Below are 19633 nucleotides of genomic sequence, written 5' to 3' on the forward strand. Positions count from 1 at the left end.
CCTGATGTAACACTTGCGTTTCTATTGGCTAGCGCTCCAACACATTGTATATGTGAGGGGACATCTCAAAGCAGTTGACCAATCACAACAGAGCCGGCCAGCTAACCAATCAGAGCAGACTGGGCTCTGGTTTCAGATAGAGAAAAAATAAAGAGCTTTATGGAGACATGTCACAGTAGAGACACTACATACTGATATACACCTGAACATCAGCAGGAGAGGACTCTTTAAAGTAGAGACACTACATACTGATATACACCTGAACATCAGCAGGAGAGGACTCTTTAAAGTAGAGACACTACATACTGATATACACCTGAAAAAGAGCAGAATATGTCCTCTTTAAGATGTCTGATCTCACTGAGTCTTCCTTCAGTACCCTCACATATTCCTGGTTGTAACATCATCTATTAGTGCTATTAATGCTTGCACCGCAACTTGCTATTATTGCCCACTTGGTGGCACCAGTGGATAAAAGGTGATCTTAGTTGTCTAAAAAACATTTTTTAAGCCATAGTGGTTGTAATGAAAACAAAATAACTCTTAGAAGCCGAACAAACTTATTTTTATTATTTTTTTCTTAAATGTCTCTTTGAAGTTGTCTACAATCTCCTTTGACTGTATTTCAGGTCCTGACACATTATGGGACACATTCCTCCCATAATGTGTCAATATGCAAGCAGGGAAGATGTGTACCAGTGTCACTGACATAGACACACTCCATGTAAAACACACACACACACAGATTATTTAAATAGACACAGAGACAAAAACACACACGCAGCTCTCAAAAGCTAGGACAGTAATTACGTGTCTAAATCTGACAGAGCGTCCAACCGCCAATGTCTGGCTGCCTGCCAGTGTGTGTGTGTGTGTGTGTGTGTGTGTGTGTGTGTGTGTGTGTGTGTGTGTGTGTGTGTGTGTGTGTGTGTGTGTGTGTGTGTGTGTGTGTGTGTGTGTGTGTGTGTGTGTGTGTGTGTGTGTGTGTGTGTGTGTGTGTGGTTGTGCACTTGCATCGGTGTGTGTGACATTGGTAGAGACAGGCTGGCTGGAATCTGTTGAGGGAAGGGTTACTGAGGGTGTTGCTGTACTCAAGAACACACACACACACACACACGCAAGAAAGGGCCAGGCAGTGCCACATCACCCACCTCACCCAACGGCCCATTTCACACAAACTCTCACCCTCACACACTGTTTAGCGTCCTGCAATACCACATAGACTCTCCTATAAATGTGTGATACCCATGTATTCTACTGCCAGCTAACATCTACTTGGGTTGTGTCTCCAACTAATAATGGAAGTAATATTTTGAGGTATTTCTGCTTAAGTATTTCAATGTTACTTCTACTTCACTACATCTCATCTCAATACTACTTTTGGAAAGGTTTAATTCAGTTTAAGATATATGGCATTTACATATTCTAGGCCTCTAAACTGAAACATGTCCCTGTCTCCTCTTTTTTTTCTTCCTGGTTTGTCAATCAAGATACAGATAGGTGACAAATGGAAATAAAAACCACCATAACACGAGTTCTCCAATTCTCATGAGCTCTACTCAAGGGATGACTATCATTCTTCCCCTATATTAGATGTTTTGTTTAAGACAAATCTCCAAAATCAGCCATAGCTGTTCCATTAGGGTAATATCTGATGACTTCAAAGACCGTATAGCATGTGGTTTTCATACTAAATTTCAGACTCCTTAAACAATTTAGTGACCCTTTGTGCTCCTTGGTCAAACAGTCACATGTCACAGGTCATGATAGGATGTTAATGTGACATGTATAATTGGTTATACATGACATATAAGGGTTTCACTCTAAATTCTAAAGCCTACCACACAGGGGGGCATGCTGGGTTGTATAACATGCAACAGACTGAGTCAGTCCTCCCCTGAGGGCAGACATTTTCACCAGACCACATTACTGCAACAGGCAGGCTCACGTTCTCTCTCTCTCTCTCTCTTTCTGTGTGTAGGTGTGTGTGTGTGTCCTGATCAGATATGCTATGTCCTCAACTGCAGGCACACATGTGAAAGACAGTATATGAGGTACAGAGGAAGGAGGGGAGTTTATAGTTTAACACTGAGAAAGAAAGTCAAAGAACAAACGTCATGAAGAAGAAATGTAATGTGTGTGTGTGTGTGTGTGGGGGGGGATCCTCCCTCCCTTGGGGTTGTGCACAGGCTTGTTGCAGCAACATTCCTCCACTCAGCTGCTTCTGAACAGCACATTCCTGTAAGAGAGAGATGGAAAGAGAAAACTGAGAGAGTAAAAGGGGGAAGAGAGAATATACTAAGAAAAAATAGTGAATTAAAGAGGGAGAAAGAGGGGGGTGAATAATGATGGGAAGATGTTAATAATCTATTAATGTTATAGTAAATATACTATGTAATTGATTCCTAGTGTAAGCAGCTTCTCCACAGAGGGGTCCACAGGTCAGGGTCACATACAGTACAGAGAAAACAGAAGCAGTGCTGAGAAAAGGAAGTGACACGGAGAAGGGGGGGCGGGGGGGTCTCAGGGGGCCACAATGTATTTTCTTAAAATATTATTCCCCATATACATCCATAAAACACACATAGTGTACACACACAGTAAAGTAGAGGACTCGTTGGAGTGTGTTTATCCCCTCAGTGTGCTTGACCTGTTTCCAGTGAACTGTGGAAGAAAGACACAAATCTCACCACAAACACACACACACACACACACACACACACACACACACACACACACACACACACACACACACACACACACATTATGCTACAGCCATGATTATGCTCCTCTATAAAAACATAATGGGGAAAACAGATATATTACATAAAGACTGGGCTCATTAGAGTTTATGGCTTGAAAATAAGAACACTAAAGTTTTTGATAAGTCAAATGATCAGATGAAAACATCACAAGATCATACAGAGACGGGTAACAATGCCCTACATTCCCTAGGTTGAGCTTCTCGTGTGTTTATTTGTGTGATTTCACCTGAATATGTTTTGTTTTCCGCTTTTGAATCTTTCAAATCTTGATGTTGTTGACTCAAATTTCACTTTTACTTTGGGAGCAGGGAGTAGAGGAGAAATAAACTCAGGCAAGAGAGGCACAGACGAGAGCAAAACAATTATAAATGCTGTTATGAGACATGAAAACCAACTTTTCCTTCTGGGAGAGGAGAAGCTTCACAGAAAAGAAAACAAAAAAACATTTACTGAGGATAACAAGCAAATAATCTTAAAGACAAGAGCAACAGAAAGCAGTCTGTGTGTGAGCGCTTGTTGGCTCAGTGATGGCGTCCCGCTCCTTCTCTCTCTTCCTCACACTGAATGGACGGGTCTGTTTGTTGTCGCTGGTAGAACTAAAGGAAAACAATGCCACTCGATCCCCTTCTGTGTGTGTTTGTTGTTTATTGGAAGACGGTCAATCATGCATAAGTGTCTATTGAGTTCCTTTCCCCCAAACAGCTCTTTTCAGAATACTAATTTATCATTTTCTCTTTTATCGTCTTCTCTCCATCCCAGCAACTTTGTCTTTCCTTATATTTGACACACACACACACACACACACACACACACACACACACACACACACACACACACACACACACACACACACACACACTGAACATTAGTGGAAATGTTTCATGATAATGTGTTTCTATTTCTGGTCGTATTTTAATCCAGATTATATATCTGACCCTTTAGGCTGTCAGCTGCTTCTTCCCTCTACCTCTCTCTCATGACTTATTATGGGACATTTTAACGCTTGTGTTGTAACATTGGTACTTATGTAAGCAACTTTTTAAAAATAAATTACATTAAATGTAAGAGTATGAAGTTATTCCCCTTATTACAGCAGTTGAAATCACAACATGGGCAGGTTTAAAACCATCAGATAACAAAAAATGTAACAAAAACACATGTAGGCCTATATTAAACAATATATCCAGTCTCATTATAGTATAAAGTTATAGAGCCTAAAAGATGAACAGCATTTTTCACACCAAATACAAAAGCAAAATATGTTTTATTGGCATAACAAGAAAATAAAAACATGTTTCAAGTTTGACACAACTTTTTATATTTGATTATAAACTGTTGAAAGGTAAGAATTTGTCCTTGATACATCCAGTAGTTAGTTGTGTTTAAAAAGCCTACATACACTCACAACCCATTATCACAAACTTGGCAGTATGAATACTCAAGCTATAAAATACATCTCTCAAATGAAAGTCTGAAATACACTTTACTGAGATTACTGTATGTATTAGTATAACTACACAATGGACATAATCAATATACATTACAGTATTAGACTTACTGTAAATCATAGTCGTTGTATTTATTTTACAGTGAATAGCGTCAAAACGACAGGCATACATTGTATCCAATCAGACGTGGCTCTTTTGTGGAGCTACATCCATGCTAGCCAATGGGATTCTGAGCTCTTGTGTAAATTATCCAATCACAGATCAGTATATGCTGGAAGGGGAGGGCCTTGTTCTCCCTCGGCTTTGCCCAGTCCGGATGTTCCCCAGTAGCAAATAACGAGCAGCAGTGTGTGAATGTGGCAACCGAGGTAGACAGGGAGGGGTAGATAGACTGACCAGACCTGGGATTTTTGTATTTTTCCTTAATTTTTCTTTTCCTACTGAGCAAAGGGTTCACAGTTTATGTGACGCCTCGGTTGTTAACTTGTTCGTAGACGTGAAACCCCGACCGCTACTGCCTTTCTCTGGGACTTACCGTTACCGTGAAACAGCCCAGAAGAAAGAAGGGAGAAACAACATGGGGCGATAATAAAAAAGGTGTTGTGTTATGAACCGACGATGACTCTCTGGGAAGATCCGTGAAGCCTATTTATTTTTATTTATTCCCCCCCTCCTCTCTTTCCCTTGTGTCCATCTTTTGTTGTTTTATTTTTGAATTTTCTGCCCCCCTTGCTACTTCGGGAGGTTGTTTTTAAAAGGAAAAGGATACGTTACAAGAGGACTGAAGGATGGACCAAGCCGGCATCCTGAGAAAGTTTATCCAGAGGGTGAAGGCCATGAGCGAGGGGGACGAGGAGAGGGGAGAGGACAACTTCGGCAGCGACTTTATGGTGGGTTACATTTACATGAGCTTACCTAGCCTCCTTCACCTCTATATATCTCAACCAAACCTCCCTCCCCCATAATGTCCACCTTTTCCTCCACACGTACCCTCAATATCCCACCCCCTTCCCGGTCCTTGTCTCCCCCAGGAGGTGAGGCAGGGGCGGCCACACTGCCCTCTTCCTTTTCCTCCCATTTCCAGGCTTTACATGGCGGCCTAGCATTGTCTCCCAAAGCACAGACCACCGGCTCCTGTTTCTTTAAAATGCAGAGACAACAGCTAAACAACACACATTCACCCTCCAACCCCTGGGCTCATTTTTTACATTGCTTTGTTGGATAGCTTAGCCTATCAGTGAATGCTGCCCTAAAGTGTTATTGTGGCTTATGTCTGATAGCCATGCCTGACTGTTAAGATACAGTGCATGATTCATTGTCCTCACTTAGCAGGATGTATTATCCCTTATGGTGCGTCCTGTGGACAGTTTTGTTATGGTCTTTTCTCTATGAAATATGTGAGGTATGATTGCTCATAGTAGTAGTTTTGAGCAGATATGTACTGCAGTTGTAGACAAATCCACCTAAAGACTGTTAAACCAACGTTTGTGAAATATAGTCTTGCCAGTGTATTACACTCATTGATAAAATGATGTGCACAACGTATTAGAGACATATTGCAATGCAATCAAATGTAACTTACTACATTATGCAGCCTCTTAAATGACAATAAAGGTCATTCAAACTAAACTGAGTAGTCTAGCCTTCGTGAGGGGTGTTGCATTAGACTGGCTACATGTACCTACAAAAACTGGCAAATAAGTGTAAGGCCCATAGCTCAAATTATAAAGCATATTTTACGGTATTTTGTTACTCTAGTTACACGTGGAAAGGCCCTTTTGAGGTGAAATAGAGACATTTGTTGTTAAAGTAACATTAAGTTAGCCTTATGATGACCGCTGCTGACCTGCAGTCATAAGTTTACCCACCCTGCATCACTGGATGTTGTTGTGGCCCAACTCTGACCCCCAAATAGGGCTAGTCCCAGGCTTGTGAAATTGCTGAGATATTTGCAACATCATGTGGTCATTTTGTTTTAATGGCTGATTGGTATATGTGAGAAAATGTTGTGCTAACTGAGGGGATTTAATTTGTGAATCTAACCTTCATTAAATGTTCAGATACAATAGGCCTTTGTTCATTTGAATTAGTTGTAGTGGCAGATTGTAGGTTTAGCTTTCCTTTATGATACATTTAATGTTTCAGGCAAGGGAAGTGTTTGTTTTCCTTGAAAAAGAGGCTAATCAGCGTCAGAATTGTTTCTTCTTTCTGCCTACAGTTGCACACACACTTCGTTCTCCTTACTTCCCTACTTCATCCAAGCTGCTTGCTGGAGCTTGCAACATTCTTTCTTGGCCCATTTCATAACATTTTGTTCTGGCTTTAAAACTACAGCTTTATAGACACCTCTGCACACTTTGGATACAAGTTACACCATTTGTCAGGACATTTGTTACATAGCAGATTCACAAGTAAGGAAATGTGTGAATATTTGTCAATTTCTGGGCTGATAACATGACCTGTCCTGTGCTTCGAGCGAGTGTTTCATAAAACTGGGAGGAAGCGAGGGTTGCGTTAAGACCAGACCATGCAGGGCGTTGGGCTGTGAGAGGCATTGAGGAAGTGCATGTGATGAGAAAAACAAATTATTATTTAACTTTATGCTATAGCCATTTAGTTGGAATTATTATCTAGTAGTTGTACATTTGCTTAAACTGATATTAAGCATGCTTTTTTATTGGCTGACAGTTGATTTTCTAAGACTTCTTAATGTCAATTTTCCCAATAAAACATCCCGTCAGCCCCCGCTTTTTAATCAGATACTTGCTTTTCAAACGTTATGACATCACTGCTTGTCACGCCTTAACTCTTCATGTGATATCTGTTCAATTTCTTTTCAATAAGCTTTATTGGCATGAAACCCAGTAATTCCCTTCTACAATGAGTTTCTGTGAGCCCTAGCACTCATCCCTTCAGGCAGTAACATGACCGTTAAACAGCTGATGTGAAAAAGTAATGTATGTGCTCCAATTAGAACTATTTCTTAAATCTGGGTATTCACAGTAATTAAGTTATTTTGTGGAGTGTCAGCTTTATGGTATTTATTTTATGGAGCTTCAAGGATCTGGTAGTGAATTTAAAGTAGCACCTACATTATTCAGCCTACAGAACCGGCCTGTAGACCAGAAATGTTGTTCTGATGGAGAACAGGCGGGTTGTGTCTGTGCCAGTGTACCGAGCACAATTAAAACTGCTCATCAGCCACAGGCAACATAAGTCAGTGCTTTAGCTGGTCGCTGCCGCTCTGTAGTACCAATTTCAAGCCTTAAGTGAAGCTTTCAATTGCTGGAGTCAAACTCACAACACCACAAGCGCATGGGGTGTGCTCCTTTGCACACTGAGTCACCAGAACACCCTGACATCACACCCACTTTAACTGCCTATTGTTGTTTATATATAGAAAGTGTTTTATAAGCATAATTACAGTGCTCTGCGAAGGCAACAAGTCCGATTATTTGCCTTGTTGGTTCTTCTTCTGCAGCTTCTTCATGGAACAAGAACACTTCATTTCTGGCACCCAAATGTGTCCTTTAAAAAACAATTGCGACCCATTTAGACCGTCTCTTTTATAACAGGGTGTTGTTAATTATAAAGAATTTTGTTTAGCAACATTCATATGGAGACGGCTGATCTCATTACACGGCACATACTGGTGCATGTGTTGCGATGACATCGGAGTGTTCCATGAAGTGTAAGGAGACAGCTTCAAGGTGTAAATTAGACTCACTTCAGTCATAATCCTGGTGTTTTAGTAATCAAAATAACGATTTAAGCTTCAGCAATGATATCATGCAGCTTGTAATCAGCAAAACAAACACTGATAATTTAAACCAATCTGGTCTGATGATAATGGCTTCATTCAAGGGGATACAAAAGGGATGAACGGTAATATGTACTGTCGAAGTGTGTCTTATAACGCAGGTTCTGCATCAACGGAACATCTATGCATTCGCTGTTCACAAAACCAAACAATGGCAATCTGACTTGTACAAGGGTAGTTATCAACCAGCTCTGTCAACCCACGACTTTCCAAACCAGCTATTAGTGCGCTTATGTAAGCGAGGACCGACTGTGTGCAAATAGATAGTTACAGAGGCATTGTTATGGACCCATCCAGAGAAGATTTTAAAAGAAGATAACATATTTGGGGAATACTTGCTCATTGCTCAAAAAGAAACAATATAAACAACCAGAATCAGGGTCAGAAATAATTGTGGGCAAAGGGCAACTGTGCCACCAAACACACATTTGTTGTGTGATTGTGGCCAGTAAACACTTTTATTTTGAACCAAAAACTGACAAAGTAAGACGTCCAACAGGTAAAATATATCAGTAAAATAATACAAAATAAAGTGTCAGTCTGATGTTAACAAATCTGTGGATCTAAACCAGGGCTGTCCAAACTACGGCCCGGGGCCAAACGCGGCCCGCGGGCAATTTTGAATCGGCCCTCAGCAAATTAAAAAAGTGCTTGTTTTGTATTGTACTTCTTAAATATATATGAAAACAGATATTACACAGTATTCATGTGTTAAGAAGCCCACTCTTCAAACAAATTCAGTCAATTCAAGTTTAAAACAAATCTAACTTGATAAGAAAAAAGCCCAATAACTTATTTTCATAACACACTTGAAATATATCCTTCCTATTTCCTCTTATGATAAGCAATCTGAGGCTTCTGTTTGAAGGAATGAGCTGCTCCCCTTTTGAGAGCTGTGATGTAGGCTGTTGTTTTTCTTAAAGCATATTCAAGTATTAAGCATAATTTACCTACATTTCATTGATTTTGATGACTTATAACTTAACTTACGAGGCAATATACCTCACCTCTAGTGAGTGGCCCAGCCCTTCGTATATTTTTCTGAAAAAAGTTTGGACACCCCTGATCTAAACCTTGAATTTCCCTCCAAAATATAACAGAAGAATGTAACATAGTTTTCGTTATGGCGGCTAAATAGGACTTTTAAATTGTAGTCGATCTGAATGAAAGAAAACCCACAATATCACCAGATTTTTCATCGTGAACCCTTTGGTTTTTCTCGCCCTGTTTCTTAAAGTCCAGTTCATTTGTTGACTTGTTGATGTTGACTTTTCCGTTTGAATAAGGTTACATTTAGTTTTGACCAGAACATTCTAAACTCATGTTGCTGACTCATAATTCGGGTTTGTGAACGCAGATCCACACATTCTGCACAGCGATAACTGCTGCTGTTGTGAAGGCAGTATTTCGCCCTTCAGGTTTGATGTCACTTCCTGTGGGCACATTCATTCTCTCTATTTGACTTCAATTAGGGCAAAGAGAGAGAAGCAAGAGAGAGAAGCAATTTAGGGACGCTGGTGGTCTTTCATGTAGGGTCACGTTTTGATAATGCAGTTAATTGATTGTATATGTCTTTAGAGTTGAGCTTGAGGACATACAAACTGCAGGGATTGGGATTGGGACCTCTGTGTTATGGGACATCTCTGTATCTGCTAGGCCACCATGCAGCCTGACAGAAACCTGCTATTACTTGTATCCAAATTCCTCACACTGTTGAACACGTTTTACATTTTTGCAGGGTTGTCCCCAGTTGATATGCAAACCCTGGCAGTGGGACATTTGTTATATTTGATACTGTATGTCTTATCACAGAATACACAACATTGAACTAATCCAAAATCTAATTTGTTGTCAATAATGGACCTGAGAACACATTTCTTTAAACACATTGCAATTTTGGCGTCTGTTCATGTGCTCCCATATTGCATAGAAACAGACGTCTGCTTATGAACAGATGCCTGGATATTGCATGCTATGTATGAGATAGCAGGAGATACTTGAAGTGTCCTATAGAGGTGTAAGAATCCTCTCACAGGTTCAGCAAATGTAGCTACCAAGTGTTTTAATGTGGAAGATGTAAAAGGATCAGATTATATACAGGAAATCAGTCTGGCATGTGTTACCTGTACTATTGTTTCTAAATACGCTGGCATAAACACACACGTTCCTGCTATTAGGAACACTGGGCTCGACTTTGTAGTCTAGACAGGGTTTAGACATTGGAGATCAGCCTCAATGTGTGTGTGTTCGTGCCCCACCTTTGTGGGCAGATTACTCCCAAGCAGCACATCAAAGAAAGCGAAAAAGTGCAAACACGCTTCTCAAAACATGTGTCCTGTCGGGCAGACATAAAACACTCAGAGGGGGGGGCAAGAAAATGAGATGGGACAATGCGTAACATGCTAGTGTGTGTGTGTGTGTGTGTGTGTGTCGTGAGTTAGTCTGTGGTAGATATTTCCATTGCTACCAGGGGGCTTCCGTGTGTGTGGGTGTGAGTGTGGGTGTGGGTGTGTGTGTGTGGTGTACATTTGAATTGCCTGCACATCTGAGCCTGGAGCACATGCTCTGGAAGCCTTTATGGTTGTACACACACACGCACACACACACACACACACACTCTTGCTGGTCAGAGATGCAAGAACCCCATCTTCCTTTAACAGCATGGTAGTTTAGTGGCAGCATAAACGGAGCTGCAACGATTATCAGCTAATGGATGACTTGGTTGCCAAATATTTGATAATAGAAAAATCATTTTATTTATTCTTACAATGACATAAAATAATTCAGTTTTCAGCCCCTATAATATGAAGATTCACACCTTTTTTCTTCATATTAATACATATCTTTGGGATTTTGACAAACAGGAGATTAAATGTCATTCATTTGGACTTTAAGAGGATGGAGCCTTAACTAGTTTCTGACATGCCTTCCATCGTTGGCGAAAGAATGAGAAACCTGGTGGGTGTTTGTGCGGCTCTGTGCTTTTATTAGCTTGTTTGTGTGCGTGGGCGTAAGGGGGTACACAGCAGGGGGTCGGCTGCTGTTTTTGTTAGTGTATGCGTGTGTGTGTGTGGCAACGACTGTAAGCCCGCCTTATGTTACTGTAACAAGACTTCCCAATATCCTCTGGTGTCACATCCTCCTTCTTCCTCCGCCCCCCCTCCCACGGCTTAAACCAGAAACCAGCATTATGCCCCCGAGCTGGGTGTTTCTCAGAAGAGACGCCACGCAATATTTCCACTCTGGAGTAAGTGTGTGTGTGTGCGTGTGTGTGTGCGTGTGTGTGTGCGTGTGTGTGAGGCTTTACATGATGAATGATAGCTGACCCACCGATAAGGCCGAGAAACTTTATTGATAAAGATAAGAGAGCACACACTACAGTCAGGACATTCCGCAGTCATATTGTGTGTGTGCGTGGAATGTGTGCTTCATTGAGGAGCCATCTTTACTATGGTAACTCACACACATCACTGACACCCAAACATGTCAGCAGCATCTGTGCGTCCTTGAGTTGGACAGGAAACTACACCAGTAGTGTATTAAATTATTATAATATCAGTAAATAAACACAGAAAGGCAAAATGGATGCACCCACGTTAGTCCAGACGAGGCTCACATAAGAGTGAGAGATGTAGAGCGTCACACAGGCAGAATCAGGCTTGTGAGGACAGGTTGCCCCCCGGTGAAGGCTCTGAATATCAGGGAAGTGATTAATACATGCACACAAACACTAAGCACACACTAAACACACAATGAGCTCCTGTCCCAGATGATTGGGATTATACGCGGTTTGTCCACATCTGCTTCCTGCAGCAGGCCGAGCTGCACAGCGGGAAATAGTTTGCTCGATATGGCAGAGGAGGCACCAATTTGAACTGAAATGCAAACATGGCAAACTCTCAGGTTGTGTGTTTGGGCTGCAGGAAGGTGACCGCCCCTCAGTGCTTTCAGTTATTACGTCCCAGTTGATAGTATCCATATGTTTTGTACAGTGAGGTTGAGGGTTTTTCAAGCTACTTTCAGAGACACAGATGATGGTGAAGAGGAAGGGGAGGTCCCGCTGTGAAAATGATGTCATTCTGATGTTCACAGGGAAAGTCACATGGTGGTCAGCTGCAGAATCGCACTACAGGGGTTCAGTGTGTTACTCAGTGTGTTACTCCAGGACACTGTGAGTTATGCAGATATTGTAAATGTGTTTGTGTATCTTAGCACTGTGTTTTGATGGTAACTCCTCCATCTCTTTCCCTTCTGTGCCTTTCCTCATGATTTTATTTATTTGTCCACTTTGTTTTGTCTTGCATACTGTATGTCTACTGTAAACGCCAGGCTGAGATTTGAGGTCCTGCAGGAAGTTGGCTCCCAAAAGTGAGGGTGGTTGCTTTTAAGTGGCTTGTTGAATGCTTTTAGTTCAGGCCAGGTGCTTCCTGCTGTCGGTGTGACTGTACTGCTGACCAAACACAAACTGCCATCAGATGCGTGAGCAATCAAAACCACATTAAACCATATAAGGATGATGCATATATATATTTTTTTTTATTCAAAACCACATTTTCTGCCTTTTGTGTCGTATTGTGATGTTCGGCTGCTTCCTGTGTGACTTGCAGAACAGAGTGTGTAGGAATTGAAAATGAGACCGGCATATGAGACACAGTGACAGACACAGATTGGAAAGCCTGATGGCTAATTAAAGGGAAGCACATTCTGCTTTGTGCAAGTCAATGACAAGCTGTGTGTGTGTGTTTGTCAGGGTTTCCGTTAGCTGATAATTACCGGTTTTTAGCTGGCAAAATGTATTGAAAACCAGTAAATTCAAAACCTGTCGGTCAAAATGTCCAGTAATAATTAGGGATGCTCCGATCGATTGGCCGCCGATCATTATCGGCCGATATTCACTCTTAATAGTTCGATCGGTGCTCTCTATAAAGGCCGATCAGGAGAGCTGGATCTGATCGATATGGACATAAACGCGAGTGAAGTATAACCGGACGCGAGAGAGAGATCAGATCAGCTGCTGAGTCTGACGGAGACACGCAGCTCTGCATGATCACCTGAAGCCCCGCCCACTGTTTAGCGAGCTGCACGAGAAACTGACGGGCTGTCAGGAGACAGAGGGTGTTTCTCAATCTCGAGTACGCTTGCTTGGTAGCACATGTAGCATGTCTTCCGAGTGTCTTGCTTCAGAAGCGAGGCAAGAATACTTCCTAGCCTCGGAAAATGAAGAGTGGAACAGGCTAACAGGTGTGCAGGTGTGTGTCTTATGAGAGGCCCCGCCTTACATTTTCCGCCACAGATTTAGAGAAATTGGTCCGTGCGCAAAGCATTGTGGGGATTTTAAGACCGCAGAGTCTACACATGTGCAGCCTCGAAATTTCTCCAAACGAAGTAGGCTGGGCTCGGTAGAATTCCAAGTATGCTGGACATTGGAACAGTACTTCGGCGGCACTCGATGACGTAGTATGCTTGAAATAGTGTCTCTGGAGTAGCTTTACTAGAGAGAGAGAGAGAGAGAGAGAGAGAGAGAGAGAGATTTCTCCCCCGTGTTATTATCCAAAGTTAATGTAAACTTTTGAATAATGTACTTTATCTACTATAAGTAGTTTGTTTGAATGTAATAAGTATGTAGTTTGTGGAAGCGCATCATTTATTGAAAAAGGAATCTGAACTTTTCGATCTGTTACGATTATAAACTGAAGCAATATAAAAATGACTCCCATTAACTGAGTTTTAAACATCAGCATATCCGGTCATAGTCCGGTAATTACCTGCTAACGGAAACTCTGCTACACAATTCTTATTATTATTGAAACTAAAACATGACCGGTAAGTTTCAAATTTGTCCGGTAAAATAAATTATTTCCGGACATTGGACCGGCAAGAAAAAAATCCGTGTGTGTGTGTGTGTGTGTGTGTGTGTGTGTGTGTGTGTGTGTGTGTGTGTGTGTGGTGTGTGTGTGTGTGTGTGTGTGTGTGTGTGTGTGTGTGTGGTGTGTGTGTGTGTGTGTGTGTGTGTGTGTGTGTGTGTGTGTGTGTGTGTGTGTGTGTGTGTGGTGTGTGTGTGGTGTGTGTGTGTGTGTGTGTGTGTGTGTGTGTGTGTGTGTGTGTGTGTGTGTGTGTGTGTGTGTGTGTGTGTGTGTGTGTGTGTGTGTGTGTGTGTGTGTGTGTGTGTGTGTGTGTGTGTGTGTGTGTGTGTGTGTGTGTGTGTGTGTGTGTGTGTGTGTGTGTGTGTGTGTTCTCATTCATTCATTCATTCTCATGATATCACTGACCTATATTGGCCAGTAGCCAACAAAGTGGAAATGATTGCACAAAGCATGTACATGTGAATATATTATCCTTGGCATCTGAAGCCTCCTCCAACATGATCTTTGTCAGGATCTTCAGCTAAAAGCGGAGGTCTGGCGCGCACACACTCAGTCCCGGACCCCCTTACTCATGCTTAAGGTCAGGGTGCGGTTTCATGTTATTTCCTTTTTGATTGAGCTCAATTATTCACCTCTGTTGAACTGTTACAAACACTGGGCACATGAAATGGTCAAATAAATGTCATGCCACAAATATACAAAACACTATGGGAAACAGTTAGATCACAAGATGAATACTGCAGTTTAGCTTAAAACTGGACAAAGTGGAAACCGCTGGCTTTACTCTGACTGAAAATATCAAAATCCATCTATAAGTACACCTCATTTACACATTATATCTAGTTTGTATACTTAGTAAAAAAGCAGAAGGGTAAAGACTCAGGTTACAGTTTAACAGGGGAGGGGGGGGTCTTTTTTTATTGGCATCAAGAAGTAACTTCCTGCATGCTCAGCTTGTTTCCAGTCTTTATGCTAAGCTAAGCTATCTGGCTGTTTGCTGCACCGGCACCTACACATTAGGTACACATATGTAAGCTCAAGTATTGGCGAGTATATGATCTGTTATCATATCTTCCCCCCATATATCATGGGGGGGGGTTTAATCTTATCATTTAACTCTCAGCAAAAAGAGTGTAACCCAAAATGTCAAACTATTCCTTTAAAGCTCCTGCGGTTTATCATAACCACTTCATTTCAAACTACACATTTGTTCAGGTGACTGTCAGTACTGCCTCTCTGCCACTACACCAACATTTCCTGACCACAAATCTGTTCCCCCAATGCTTGAGCAAGAAGGCATATTTTCTGCCAATCAGTGCCCTCTGCTGAAGCAGGAGAATGGGTTTCTCTTTCTCTGTGTTTGTTTGTGTGAATTATTCAGCGTGCTAGGGAAGTACAGCACCGCCGACTTACTCAGCCAGGATACAGAAAGTAGGTTAGACCCACTAACAACGACATCTATTTTTCCTCTCTCTGCCCACCTCTACCTCTAATACTCTTTTCTCTGTTGTAATGTTCTTTTCCATTCCTTCTCGCTCCAGTAACTGCCCTGGCTTCCTCCACCCATTTTAGCTTGTGTCAAGTCATTGTAAAGAAATGTGTCTGCGAGCACACATGACTCAGTCGCACCCTGGAGGGGTCTGTGAAGTCTGCACAGGGCTCTTTGGGGGCAACGCCCATGTGTGTGTGGCAGTGGAAGTGCAGTGTTCACAGGAAACTGGCATTTATGCTGTTTTACTCTCTGACTGATAGGAAGTAAGAGGGTACAAGGAACGGAAGGGGAGTACAAAGGTTAAAATAAAGAGAGTGCAAAGATAAGGAGCCGTTTGAGAAAGATTTTTGATTATTTCAATCATTTTTAATTTAATTAATGAGGACTAAACAGAGTTGAAAACACTGAAGCGAGGTTGTGATGCATTTAAAACAAGATCGTACTGGAATTCAATACAGCCAGTGATGGTCGACGACCCGGGCTGACTACACATGGGGCCTGAGAAAAACAGTTTGACACACTGTTTGAACTTTTGACAAAAATGCAAGTGAACATCATTTGATAACACATGTCCGTCAGCTGTTAGAATATCACACGCTTTGCAGACGCGACCACAACAGTGCAGAGTAGGCAGTTTCAGAGCGATCTTTCTTCAAATGTGTGAAAAGTTAACCATCAGAAACTTCCTGAAGCGGGTTTCTAGTGTTTTCTAACTTCTGTTTCCTGTTCTGTTCTGTACCTTTTCATATGTCTTCATTATGATATAAATGTATTTCCTATGACATATGTCATGTGTACATTTATATCATGCAAGCATCAAAATCTAAACATAACAGAAAAAGTGTTAGTTGACGTATTTAAAGCAATTTAAAGGTTCCTCACTAGTTTAGCAGATATGAAAACATTACTAGTCTAAATGATTTTTTTAAGTCTATCAAATAATAGAATATTTGACTCATAGTAACTGAAATTGGCAATGACTTTTAGTTGCAGGGCAAGATGAACTTTTAATAAAGATAAACAGGAACTTTTAATTATACGATCTAATAAAGCATCTCTCCATAAATCTCCTCTTCTATTGAATCTTTTTATGACCGTTATGTTCCTTTAATGAAAGAGTTGTTGCAGTTGTTGTGCAACAAACCCAATAGAGGAGTATACTTGAAGCGCTGATGGACACAAGTATGTTTACATATCTCTGCCTTCTTTCTCTGCCCCCCCCTCCATTCAGAGCAGAGGCTAGTGCGAAGCGACTGAGTGTGTAAAGAGAGCATGTGAATAGACCAAAGGAATAAAGGAGTCCATTAGCTTAGTTTCCAAGAGCCTCTTAAAAGCCTTGGCTGTCCCTCTTTCCTCCGCTTTGCTTCTCCCCATCTTTCTCCAAAAATGACTTTCTTTATCTCAAATACTCCACATCTCGTGTGTGTGTGTGTGTGTGTGTGTGTGTGTGTGTGTGTGTGTGTGTGTGTGTGTGTGTGTGTGTGTGTGTGTGTGTGTGTGTGTGTGTGTGTGTGTGTGTGGTGTGTGTGTGTGTGTGTGTGTGTGTGTGTGTGTGTGTGTGTGTGTGTGTGTGTGTGTGTGTGTGTGTGTGTGTGTGTGTGTGTGTGTGTGTGTGTGTGTGTGTGTGTGTGTGTGTGTGTGTGTGTGTGTGTGGTTTATTAACCTGATGAATCATTAAACTTGACTTTAAGTTGTTATTCAAGATTGATGACATAAAAAAATGTGTCACCAAAGCTTCAAGATTGATCACATCCATAGTTCTAATATTAAAGTGTTAGTCTTAAGACCCACCCAATCCACATTTGAAGTATGCAATGCCTAAAATGTCATACAACTTGCTTGGATGGAAATAGTTGGTTAATTGACAGCCTCTATATTTAACAGTCACCACAGGGTTGCACTGATGCATTCACAAACCGCTTCAAATCATTCAATATTCATTTTGTTGCTTTAAGAATTAACAACTAAAAACTGCTAGCTTTTTTACATGTTTTGTTTCCTTACCAGCTATTATACTCTATACCTGTGGGTAATTTAACAGTTGTGGTAGGTGAAATACATATATAATATCTCCACAATCCGTCAAAAAAAGGAACATGGAAGTATAACATGTATTATTTGATTCAAATATGTTATTTGAAACCTTATCAGTCAGCTAAACAGATACCAGACAGTGTGGCCTGTATTTTCTGACGACAGAAACAAGCTGTTGTTTATTTAGAAGTCGAACATTTGTTGGTTTGCTCCTCTGAATTGAGAGAGGAAGGTGTACACCTGGATTTATAACTGCTGAAATGTCTTTGAGCCTGGTACTAAAGTTGTTATTTCCTAGTTTTTTTCTGTGTGGATAATCCTTTGCAGTTTGACCTCGTGATTATACAAGTTGTGTGCTTGTGAAAACAGGAAATCTGTTCCTAAATGGCAGCTGCCACAGTCTATCATGTATTTTGATTCAGGGCCAAAACAAATCCTTGATTAGGTGCTACAGAATGTCAGAATGAATTGACTTTAGGGAGAATCCACTTGTTTTTGCAGTTTTCTGTAAATGAAGTGAAATAGGCTACAAAGAGAAAACACTCATCATTACAGAGAACGGAGCACTGTGTGCATGTTAGTCTCAGCAGAATGTGTTTGTGGGTTGGGGGAATCAAAAACCATCACAAATCACTGTTGCCTGCCTCCTCTTGCTCATTGTGCGTCTTAAGTGTGTGTGTGTGTGTGTGTGTGTGTGTGTGTGTGTGTGTGTGTGTGTGTGTGTGTGTGTGTGTGTGTTCCCGGGCTCTAGCCCAACACAGAAGCAGGCCTCTGTTGGAAATGTAATTCACATGAGGCCAGAGGAGCTCTAATGCTATTAACACACACACACACACACACACACACACACACACACACAGGCACGGCTGTTGTGTTGCCGCCCACAGTGTGTGTACCTCTCGTTCTCTATATAAAGATGAGGAGAAAAACTCATTATGACTTTAGATGTCTCTGTGCCGCTCGTCTAAGCTGTTTATGTGTGTGTGTGTCAGGCGTGTATTCAGTGAGTACAGCAGTCAGTTTTTGAATGTACCGAAGCCCTGAATCAAAAAGAAAGCTTTCAGAAGCGAAAGAAAAAAAAACGGCACGTAAAAATATGAGGAAAATATTCAATAATGTTTCATTTATCACAATATTGATACTACATGTGATGAATACACAAAGAGAGTCATTTTGAAATCATCTCTTATTGAAGAGTTTGTTTGTGTACGTGATAGGCTAAGGGGCGGGACATCTCTAAGCAGTTGACCAATCACAACAGAGCCGGCCAGCTAACCAATCAGAGCAGACTGGGCTCTGGTTTCAGACAGAGGGTGAAAAGAGGTGCTGCAGCACAGGCAGTATGAGAACAATAAAGAGCTTTTTGAACATTAAAGCATGGAGACATGTCCCAGTAGAGACACTACATACTGATGTGAACATGAAAATGAGCTGCAGAATATGTCCTCTTAAACATTTTCATCACAGCTTTCATATTTATGTATGTAGGATTAAAAATACCTGTTGTGTGTGCTTTTGCGTTCCTCTCTGTGTGTATTGTTTTATGTCTCTGCTTAAGCACAGAGGAGAAACAGGGACAGGAAGAACAGGCTTGGTGTCTGAGAGTTCTCAGGATGTACTGTGTGTCTCCGGCACAGTAACAGTCAGGGCCACAGAGAAGAGAGGGGGGGGGGCATTCCTCACACGGAGCTCCAGCAGCCCAACACCCACGCTGACTTTCTCAGAGACCGTTAGAGAGAAGGGGAGTGAGAGTGATGCCTAATTTCCTCACTGTCTCAGAAAGAGGGAAGGAAGTGATTTAACCCAGGGGTTCCCAACCTTTATTGTGCCAAGGACCGGCAGATACATAAAAAAAGAAATCGCGGACCGGTTGTCAATTTTAACTGATTTTAATATTTACTCATCAGCAGGTAGCAACAGAGACTAATTGTATCTAACAGCCTGAACAAATACTAGAACAATATGCATCCAAAACATATTAACGTTTAAAACCAAAAAACACTGACATTTGTTTTCAGAAAATATTATGATAGTGTCGTTCGTTCCGGTGCACACACACATCATGCGCCTTGGTGACCGGACATCTCCTTCATAAAACGAGTAATAGGGGGAATAATCGGGCAGTTCGATATGTGTAGAGGTGTGTGTGTGTGTGTAGAGGTGTGTGTGGTTAACACGTAGCAGCCTGCAGTCACTCTTAGACCCATTTT

The 19633-nt window shown here is 41.5% G+C and overlaps 1 protein-coding gene across 4 annotated transcripts in view; it reads left to right on the plus strand.

Moving 5' to 3' along the window:
- Window positions 1-4559: 4559 nt before the first annotated feature.
- Window positions 4560-19633, plus strand: part of ptpn12 (protein tyrosine phosphatase non-receptor type 12) — a 51478-nt gene continuing 36404 nt past the window's right edge. For all 4 annotated transcript variants that reach the window (XM_034133523.1, XM_034133522.1, XM_034133525.1 and 1 more), the window contains exon 1: window positions 4560-5103. In XM_034133523.1, coding sequence (XP_033989414.1) covers window positions 5002-5103 — 102 coding nt within the window. In that variant the 5' untranslated portion in view covers window positions 4560-5001. The remainder of the gene's footprint in view (window positions 5104-19633) is intronic.

Source organism: Trematomus bernacchii, unplaced genomic scaffold, assembly GCF_902827165.1.
Source record: "Trematomus bernacchii unplaced genomic scaffold, fTreBer1.1, whole genome shotgun sequence".
Taxonomy (NCBI): domain Eukaryota; kingdom Metazoa; phylum Chordata; class Actinopteri; order Perciformes; family Nototheniidae; genus Trematomus; species Trematomus bernacchii.